This window comes from Saccostrea cucullata, unplaced genomic scaffold, assembly GCF_032062105.1.
Source record: "Saccostrea cucullata isolate Sc308-1 unplaced genomic scaffold, CSIRO_AGI_Scuc_v1 ctg14936, whole genome shotgun sequence".
NCBI classification, from domain to species: Eukaryota; Metazoa; Mollusca; class Bivalvia; order Ostreida; family Ostreidae; genus Saccostrea; species Saccostrea cuccullata.
In genome coordinates, this window is record NW_026918534.1 from 1 (window position 1) to 10453 (window position 10453).

The following is a 10453-nucleotide window of genomic DNA, read 5'->3' on the forward strand; positions in this document are numbered from 1 at the left end:
ACCTTTTTGTTTTTTCAGAAAAGGAAAATTACACCGAACCTAAAGGACTTTTCATACATGTCGTGAAAAATAAAATTCATACATATGACATGGGCTTCGGAAGCAAATTGAAATTGGGGGGGGGGGGGTAATCGAAAGTGGGGGGGGGGGGGGGGGGGGGGGTTAACCAACAAAAAAGGTAAATCCCAATCTTCAATGCCTATATAATGACTATTTTGGCAAAAAAGATGGGGGGGAGCTAAGCCCCCCCCCCCCCGTCCCCTCGGTTTCGATTCCTATGTATGATTTAACCAAATGAGAAGAAAAAAACATTATAAACAGTGATCGATCTCACAGAAATAAAATACAAACAATATGCAAATATCTGTGCGGATCTAGATAGGTGTGGGAAGGGGCCCAATCGGAACATCACTCGACCTTTTCCGTCAAGTCGAGAAAAAACCCCGGAGTTTTTTTTTTTCTCAACTTGACGGAAAAAGCCGAGTGATGTTCCGATTGCGAAGGGGCCGTCCTTCCCCGAACTTTCTGAGAAATGAAATGTACAAGCATGAGTATATAGTAAAGTAACTAAAAATGTCCAGACTAGAAAACGTTAGCTCATGACGAAAAGCAGCTAACATCCATCCACCGATGACCTAGAGTCCTATATATGTAGATTTAATTAAACATGGGATAAAATAATCTTACATCATTTGTATCATCCAACTCGTTGTTTGGTTTTACTGATCCCTTGGCCAAATCTCGGGGGAAAAATTACACACAATCAAAAATCATACCTAACTACAAATCATGGGAGATCCTATATTTATTTAATTTCTTAACATGAGAAATTTCTGGAAACACAATTTTTTAATGAAAAAAAATTGTAACAGTTTTATAATTGCACAGCATCTAAAATCATTGTTCTTGTCAGTCTTTTTTTCTTTTTCATATCGACCTCAGTATTATACTATAGTCGACTGTTACAAAATAATATTATTTATAACATGGTGTATTTAAATGAATTATGCCATAAGAACAATTGTTTATCATTTAATTATCTATATATCAACTAAAACTTTGTCAAACATAATTAATTTGCCCTACAAAAGAGATAGAACCTCCGATACATGTTCCGTTCATGGACTAAATCCGAACAATAAGTACTAACAGTCCTTTGATTATTCAACCTGAGATTGTGTTGAAATCTCGTGAGAGTTCCAGTCAGCTTCCTGTTTAGTGGCGACTGGAAAGCAAGAAATCCACAATGGGGTTGCTTGATTTTGATTTTCTTGACGATGTACGGCGGATGAACCCAAGACAGGTAAGATGGAAACACAATTTTTGATGTAGGATTGATTTTACTATGTGCTGGCTGCAAATAATTTCGCTCATGTTGAGAAATTTCGATAAGAAATGTGGCAGTTCGAATTTCCTTGGTAATGATTTTGAAAGCATAAGGAGATTCATGCAAAGAACTTGATTGTATTTCTGCCATAAGCAACATCACAGTTGCTTTGAAATACCAATTTCTTTTGGAATTCTATGTTAGAGTTAAAATTAATCAATTTAACAGAGGTTTTTCCATGGGAAACCTGAACATATGGTCGCCGGTTAGCATGGTTAGGTGAAAAACTGTCAGGTCTGGTACCGTACAATCACTAGATTTAGCTACGTAAACTAAATTATCTACATAACTTTATTTATCTACCTGAAGTACCTTTATTTACCTACCAAATCAGACTTATTGCTTGATTTAACATTTTTCTCAGGATGAGCCAAAAATCGCCTATTGATGCAGTGATAATTTTCAACTTAAAACCTCATCTGAAAACAATTCATGAAAAAAATAATTCTTGAAAATGTGTCTCTTTTGTGCAATTTCAGCACTCAGAGTTCTTCCGATGGCTCATTTCTTGCTCATAACCTGGGATGTCAACAGTCATTTGATCTTATTTGAATTTCTTTCAAATGTCATACATCAGGGTTCTCATTATTTTCTACAGTAGGTGGAGAAAAAGAAAAAGTAGGGGGCACTTCATACTTGAGGGTCGAAGGCCCGAACCGAGGGCCAACGGCCGAGGGGGGGTGAGTCCGAGAGGGGGGCTTCCCCCCTTTCGTCAAGTGGGGGGAATTTTTAATTCTTACATTGCAGGAGGTGCCTTCTGGGACCTATCTGGGCATATTTTGACTTGTTTCATTTGTTCTCAAAATGACACTTTTTAGGAACCCATTTTGCTAAAACAAAAAGAAAATTACAGGAGTAGCACACAGCCTATGATGATCTAACCTTCCTTGATTTTTGTAATACATGTATGCTGTGAATAAAGATTTTTCAAAAAAAAAAAGTGTTGCTTTTTTGTAGCAGTTGTTTGATTGAAAACGTTTACATTGTTTAGATGTATGGGATACTAAAAAGTCAGAGTGTCTGCAGCTTATTAACTAGATATATGTACGCTGTATTTTCACAATTATAAAAAAAATATGCAAGTATCATTGAAATCCATACAGAAGTCACCCTTACAATTCTTTGTTAGAAAATAGTGATGCGCCTCTATTTCTATCGGTAGTTAGAATAATCTTACTGTGTCTCGGGACCAGCCCTCACCACAGAATCGTTCCGAAACGCATTTTAAGTATACAAAGGGATTTTCACTGGAAATAACTTCAAAATTAATTGCAACAAATTTTTTTGAGGTTGCGTATGCCTTTAAACCTAAATTATAATCCAAATAAAGACGTTAATTCAACTAATATTCTCAACGTATCTTTTTTCTGACACGCCATGATTGCTTTCGGAACTCTCTGGAATCTTTGTGGTAGATGCACTTCGAGTTATCGCCCGTGTTTCGATCGCGATTCCTGTATCATCACTACGTTTTTAAAAATAGGGGGTCGTAATCTTACAAGGAAAGCGTCAAATAACAATGATTTTATATGTTTACATTTTTTATTGAACAAGACAAACGGGATAACCAAAATTCTCTTCTGAAGCACAGATTTTCTTTACTGATTTTTGAAAGTGAAATAACCGGCGCCAGTGTATAACTAAATAAGTAGACGGTGAAATCGCCGGTCGCCGGCACTTAATGAGAACCCTGATACATATGAAATCTGAGTTACTTTCTGGCACTCCCAACACTTTGTTCTTGCTTTCAAAGCCTACTAATGCAAGGTTGTAATCAAAACCCTATAACAATGAAGAAAATAGACAAGTTAAAAAACCTTATCGAATAACTTTATGCAGAGTGAGATATGAATTAATTGAGTGTTTACTTTAGGCAGTTGCTGGCATGAAATGTTTCAACCTGATGCATATTCCTCTACCAATCATATCCTAAGTTTGAACGGAGCATAGCAGAGTCGGCCGAGGATGGCTGATTGCAATTGCAGTAAAATTTCTGAAAGTTTTGGGGTTACATACAACAGCTTAAAGAAGACCAGTTCTGGTTAACATGATAATGGATTGGGTTTTTTTTTTTTACAGCTGTACTATCAAGTTCTGAACTTTGGAATGATTGTATCCTCTGCTCTGATGATATGGAAAGGATTAATGGTGGTTACTGGTAGCGAGAGTCCCATTGTGGTTGTTCTCAGGTAATAAGTTGTATGATTTGTAAAAATCAAACATTCAAAATTTCTTAATGCCATCTTAAAACAAGAGGCCCATGGGCCACATCGCTCACATGAGCACCAAGGGTAGGACTAGTATAAAATGGCTTTTTATTGTAAAGTTTAAATCCAAAAGTAGTCCCATGACCAATCTTGGATTTGCTATTTTTTAGAAAATGATTGAGAAGATTTTTAAAGAATTTTCCTATATATTTCTATGTAAAAATTTGGTCGGCCATTTTGGCCCCGCCCTACCCCCGGGGGTCATGATTTGAACAAAATTGAATCTACACTACCTGAACATGCTTCCATATATATATGATGAATAATGGCTTTGTCATTCTTGAGAAGAAGATTTTTAAAGAATTTTCCTATATATCTCTATGTAAAACCTTGATCGGCCATTTTGGCCCCGCCCTACCCCCGGGGGTCATGATTTGAACAAACTTGAATCTACACTACCTGAGCATGCTTCCAAATATATATGATGAATTATGGCTTTGTCATTCTTGAGAAGAAGATTTTTAAAGAATTTTCCTATATATTTCTATGTAAAACATTGGTCGGCCATTTTGGCCCCGCCCTACCCCCCGGGGTCATGATTTGAACAAACTTGAATCTACACTACCTGAGCATGCTTCCATATAAATATGATGAATTATGGCTTCGTCATTCTTGAGAAGAAGATTTTTAAAGAATTTTCCTATATATTTCTATGTAAAACTTTGGTCGGCCATTTTGGCCCGGCCCTACCCCCGGGGGTCATGATTTGAACAAACTTGAATCTACACTACCTGAGCATGCTTCCATATAAATATGATGAATTATGGCTTTGTCATTCTTGAGAAGAAGATTTTTAAAGAATTTTCCTATATATTTCTATGTAAAACATTGGTCGGCCATTTTGGCCCCGCCCTACCCCCCGGGGTCATGATTTGAACAAACTTGAATCTACACTACCTGAGCATGTTTCCATATAAATATGATGAATTATGGCTTTGTAATTCTTGAGAAGAAGATTTTTAAAGAATTTCCCTATATCAGACCTGTTTACTCTTACGATTTCGCCGCAGTTTATACGGATTTAAAGTACAAAATACGTCTCACGATTTGAAGTCATGAAAATACGGAAATCGGAAAAATACATTTGTTCGAAATTTCGCAGTTAGTTTTCGTAACGTTCGTTTTAGTAATCAGATTGATTGATTGATTGTACGTAGTTTAACGTCCCTCTAGAGAATCTTTCATTCATATGGAGACGCCACCACTTGCCAGTGGAGAAGTGCAAATGTTGTTCTCTACTCGTGCCATGGAGTGGGGTTGAATCTTTTTCGTGCCAGCACCTACTGCGACACGGGACCTCGGATTATACGATCTCATCCGAAGGACTGGCCTCCATGTCCCACTATGGGATTCCAACCATCGATTTAAAGATAAAGTCTTTACTTCGCGGGTCTAGAGCAGACGCTCTAACCACTCAGCCACGCCGGCGACTTAGTAATCGGAGAAACAGTCTTTCTCCATAAATATATGTAAAATCAATGAAAAATGTAATCTCACTGGCAAATGCGAAATCTCACGGACAAATTTCATCAAAATTACTGAGAAACAACGATATGGGTAAACAGGTCTGCTATATATTTCTATGTGAAACTTTGGTCGGCCATTTTGGCCCCACCCTACCCCTGGGGGTCATGATTTGAACAAACTTGAATCTACACTACCTGAGCATGCTTCCATATATATATATGATGAATTATGGCTTTGTCATTCTTGAGAAGAAGATTTTTAAAGAATTTTCCTATATATTTCTATGTAAAACTTTGGTCGGCCATGTTGGCCCCGCCCTTACCCGAGGGGTCATGATTTGAACAAACTTGAATCTACACAACATGAGCATGCTCCCATATAAATATGATGAATTATGGCTTTGTCATTCTTGAGAAGAAGATCTTTAAAGAATTTTCCTATATATTTCTATGTAAAACTTTGGTCGGCCATTTTGGCCCCGCCCTACCCCCGGGGGTCATGATTTGAACAAACTTGAATCTACACTACCTGAGGATGTTTCCCCATAAGTTTCATCTTTCCTGGCACAGTGGTTCTTGAAAAGAAGATTTTTAAAATATACCACTAAATTTTCATTAATTCCCAATTATCTCCCCTTGAATAAGGGTGTGGCCCTTCATTTGAACAAACTTGAATCCCCTTCACCCAAGGATACTTTGTGGCAAGTTTGGTTGAAATTGGCCCAGCGGTTCTTGAGAAGAAGTCGAAAATGTGAAAAGTTTACAGACAGACGGACAGCTACAGACAGACGGACGCCGGACAAAATGTGATCAGAAAAGCTCACTTGAGCCTTCGGCTCAGGTGAGCTAAAAATGTTTGATTGCTTTCTCTCTGGTTGCCAATGGGCTCGAAACACTTTTGACCTCCAGATTGACCCTAAGACCCAGGTTCAGAGCTCTAGATAACTTTTTACCACAAAGTGTATTTATTCCCTGATTTTAAAATCAAATTGAATGCAGATTTTGATTCTAGGCAAAATGATTTCAGAAAATTTTGTTAATACATTTGTTTTGCCATCTGTTTTTATTGTGGAAATATAAGTATTTTAGAAAAGGAAAGGAAAACAAAAAAACTAAAAAGAACAGTTCCTGCAGCATTAATTTTATTTCAATAAAATTTAAAAATATCAATAAGACTTTTTGCTAAAACTGAGAAACTTTTTTATTGTAAATGTCCTACTAAACAGAGAACACTAATGATCGCTTGTATGTTACAATATCGTCTTAACATAAGTGACACACGCTTTTGTGTACTTAAAAGTAACTATGCATATAAGTGCAAAGTCTTTCTAAATAAAAAATGCAATTTTCATCTAAAGCTTTTATTCTCTGTCCAAATATGAAATTGGTGTCGCCATTACTAGATTACTGTTCCTGATTATGAAAAGCATTAGAATCAGTTTATTGTTTTGAAAAAAACCAGACACTGAGCTAACCTCAATTCATATCATTAGCTAATTCGAACTTGTATATTTCAACCCTTCGTATGCAGTACTTTCATGGTCTAATGCTTAGATACGATTGCTAATGCATAATTGTATGCTCAGTTTTAATTTTTCAGTGCATATTTTGTAAAATTCGATGCATGTTTCTGCAAATATGCACCTTATCTGGAGCTCAGGGGTGGCTGGGGAATTTCCCAACATATAATGAAGTAATCCCCCAGTTATTTTTGTTTTCTTCCTAAACTTTTCATTAGGGGAGGAACCCAGATCCCCTTCTACTTTTTTTCAATATTCCCCTCTATTTCAATTCTCAGGGGGAACTCTGCTCCAGGAAGTAATTTTTCCATGCAATCTCTGGAAAATAGATTTTGAAAATTCAGCATTGAAATTGAAATTTTTTTGGAAAAAAATTTTTCCCCTACCGACCAACCCTTTTTTTTTTATTCATCCTGAGTCAGGAGCGGGCAAATGAACATTATTTTAAGATTGGCCTTTTTTGGAAATCAATATTCAAAAGAGAGGAAGAGACATTCACTCATTTGAGATATTGAGCTTAAGGGAATTTGGATCCTAAATTATAGTTCACATTGTATTGACATATCAGGTTTTAGAAGATGAGTATATAATATACTATATATAATAAAAAAAAAATTCTTTCATTGAATACAGCGGCAGTATGGAGCCAGCATTTTTCCGTGGTGACCTACTTTTCCTGACAAACTACAGAGAGGAGCCAATCAGAGTGGGAGAAATTGTTGTCTTCAAAATAGAGGGACGGGATATTCCAATTGTCCACAGAGTGCTCAAAGTCCATGAAAAGTAGGTTTTAATTTTTGAAAAATGGGATAAAACCAAACTTTAATTGTTTTGTATCCTCATTGGAAATCTTAATTGTCTTCATTATTTTGTAAGAACTCTTTTTTTATGACTTTGTAAAGTTTTGAAATTAAATAAGTCACTACTTAATTTGTTTTCTCTTCATTAGAAATATTGTGCATGTATATAACAATTGTTTTTATTTATACGTTTGTGAGAAACTACTATTTAAGGAAAGAGATAGAAAATCTTTTCTAATCTTAGTTTTATATCCAGAAGGTATTATTATTTTTGTAGAGTATCACAAATGGGTAATCTGTAGGAAATCTTAAGAAATCAAACATTGAAAAGTTATGATTTACATTTTGCAGAGAAGATGGAAAAGTTAAATTCCTAACTAAGGGAGATAATAATTCAGTGGATGACCGAGGGTTGTATGCCCCTGGACAGCTTTGGTTGGAGAAAAAAGATGTAGTCGGTCGAGCCAGAGGGTAAGTTGATTAGGTCAATTAAAGTTTTATTTTCTCTGTTTAGTGTCCATCTTTTTAAAGCCGCTTGGTCCGATTCTAATCGCTAAAAAATATATTCGTTTTTCTTCTTGAAAAATAATTGTCCATAAATTGTTTCACTTTTTGTCAAATTATATCCCCAAAGTCTTTTTCTTTCAAAAGATATCAAAATTCAAAAGTTAAAAAAATAATTTTTGTTAGGTCACACAAAAAATAATCCTGTTGATATCGCGTGAAATCACATACGAAAAATTAAATTTATCGCTTACATGTATGTCTCATGAAGAACGAACCCAAGCATTTTTTTTCTCAACAAAGTACACGGACAATGAATATTTTAGCCTTCGTTTACTAAAGAACTATATGCGGTATTAACCAACATTTGCCCCCCAAAATCAAACTTTGATGGAGTAATATTTAATTAAGTCCTTAAACAGGGGAGTATATGCTGACTTCAAAGCACTGAATAATTTCATAAGTAATGACGTCATATGTACATAATGACGTCACAAATATGACGTAAATTTCAGTTTTTTATGAATTTTGCAGAAAAATGTACATATTTCGTCGATATTTTAAATAAAAGTCACCGAGCGCATGTGTGTTCAGGATAAATATTTTGATATAATGTGTAGAATGATAATATCAATGAAATATGTCAATATTGTTCCTGAACACACATGCGCTCTATAAATTTTAAAGCTTAAATTGTTGAAATTTTGTCCATTTTGTCCTCTTTCTGAAAAAGGATATAAAATCGGACTAGTTTGTGACGTCATAAAAACAGAAATTGTGAATACACTGCTCTGGAACTATAATATTTTCTGTTAACTTATATTTCTCGTACAATTTATTGAATTCAGCACATTTCAGGAAGTTTTCAAAATTTGACTTTTGTGGGGGCAAACATATGCAATATACCGCATATAGTTCTTTCCCTTTAAAATAAATATCCGATTTTCCTTTATTCTTTAAATATGCATATCAATTTAAGAATTACTATGGAATATATTCAATGACTTAGGCTTGTACTAATGGAAAAAAATACTCGAGTTTAAATTATCTTCATAATTAGATAAAACCGATAAATTTATTTTTTTCAAAGGTGACTACACAACAGATCTTAACTTCCTGTCAGGAACTTCTGTTTGTTAATAAGGTTTTTGATCTATGTTTTCCATGTAAGGATTGTTGTAATAAACTATAAAATCAATCTTATAATTTATTTTTATATATTATCTATGTAATGACGTACTTTTATTGTGCAAGATAATATGTGCCTGTTTCGGATTAAGCGGCTTTAAAACCTACCTACATGTACCCATTCACAAAAAAAGTCAAGCTAGAAAAAATAACACAAAGTTCATAGTTTACATGTAAAGATTGTGCATTGTGTTTTTGCGTTGTGTATTAATTAAAATCTTTCACTCTCATTAACATGATTGAGGAATTTCAGAATAAGACTGATAGGTAGAACATTCAAGAAAGATAACTCTTATACAAGTTGTATATGGAAAAATGTGATGAATTTCCAGTATTAAATACTATATTTAATAGATGTATATGGTTGGTGATTTTCATTACAGATTTGTTCCTTACGTTGGTATAGTGACTATACTGATGAATGACTATCCAAAGTTTAAAGTAAGATTTTCATTTATACTCTGATATATCAATGTAAAAAATTATTTATAAAATATAATGTAATTTTTTTAACATTAAATTGGAAAAGGATTTTTGTGTTTGTTTTGTAAAATAAATTATAATTCCTCTTTTTACATTGCAGTATGCCATTCTAGCCTGCCTGGGACTGTTTGTGTTGATTCATCGAGAATAACAAAGACCAGAAAAATAGAGAGAAAAAAAATTTACAGTGCTGAGTAAAAGTGAGAGAACATTGAAAAGCCTACACAACGGTGCATGATCTGTATTTATGGTGTAAGGGTTGACTCTTTTTGTTCATGTCAGTTGTGTTTATTGCCTGTTACTGTGAAATGTGTTAGAAATAATTCGGCAAATGTGTGGAAGCTGTGTGACTAGCAGTGTTTTTGGATGAACTGTATGAGAGAGTTTGAATGTCATTATAGTCTTAAAGATGATTTTTTTTTTTTTTTTGTAAACTGGTTAGCCATGTCACGTTGTAGAAGTATTTTGTAAGATAATGTGACTGATTGATTTTTTTTTCTTTTTTCTTCTATTGAGTGATTATGAATTATGGATTTGATTGTTATTAAGAGTTTGCATGGTAAGGTTATTGTCTTTAAAGAATTGTAATATTTGAATCTCTATTCAATTTTATTTTTTTACAGGGGGGGGGGGGTCTAGTAAGTACATATAACAGCATTAATTATAGTGTTAACACAGATAAATACTGATCTGCAATACTGTAAGTTGTTTTAATTCCACTGTGTTAAAATTTCATGATATCTCAAAAAGTACCAGTTGCGATGGTTTTAATTTCACGCTGCAAGAAATCAATTCAAATTTTGTATAAGCATCTAAATGTTTCTAAGAACTCTTAATA

At 34.4% G+C, this 10453-nt stretch overlaps 1 protein-coding gene across 1 annotated transcript; it reads left to right on the plus strand.

Moving 5' to 3' along the window:
* The first annotated feature begins 1189 nt into the window (after positions 1–1189).
* LOC134267553 (signal peptidase complex catalytic subunit SEC11A) lies at positions 1190–10211 on the plus strand. The gene is made up of 6 exons (XM_062749764.1): positions 1190–1303; positions 3467–3576; positions 7274–7423; positions 7792–7911; positions 9516–9573; positions 9716–10211. The coding sequence occupies exons 1-6, from the start codon at positions 1247–1249 to the stop codon at positions 9764–9766; spliced, it is 546 nt and encodes a 181-aa protein (XP_062605748.1). The 5' UTR covers positions 1190–1246; the 3' UTR covers positions 9767–10211.
* The last annotated feature ends 242 nt before the right edge of the window (positions 10212–10453 follow it).

Bases quoted from the DNA above. Each gene is read 5' to 3' on its own strand.
- LOC134267553 (XM_062749764.1), top strand. From the start codon at position 1,247: ATGGGGTTGCTTGATTTTGATTTTCTTGACGATGTACGGCGGATGAAC. The intron at 1,304-3,466 runs GTAAGATGGAAA...TTTTTTTTACAG, and splicing joins GGCGGATGAACCCAAGACAG to CTGTACTATCAAGTTCTGAA. The intron at 3,577-7,273 runs GTAATAAGTTGT...CATTGAATACAG, and splicing joins CCCATTGTGGTTGTTCTCAG to CGGCAGTATGGAGCCAGCAT.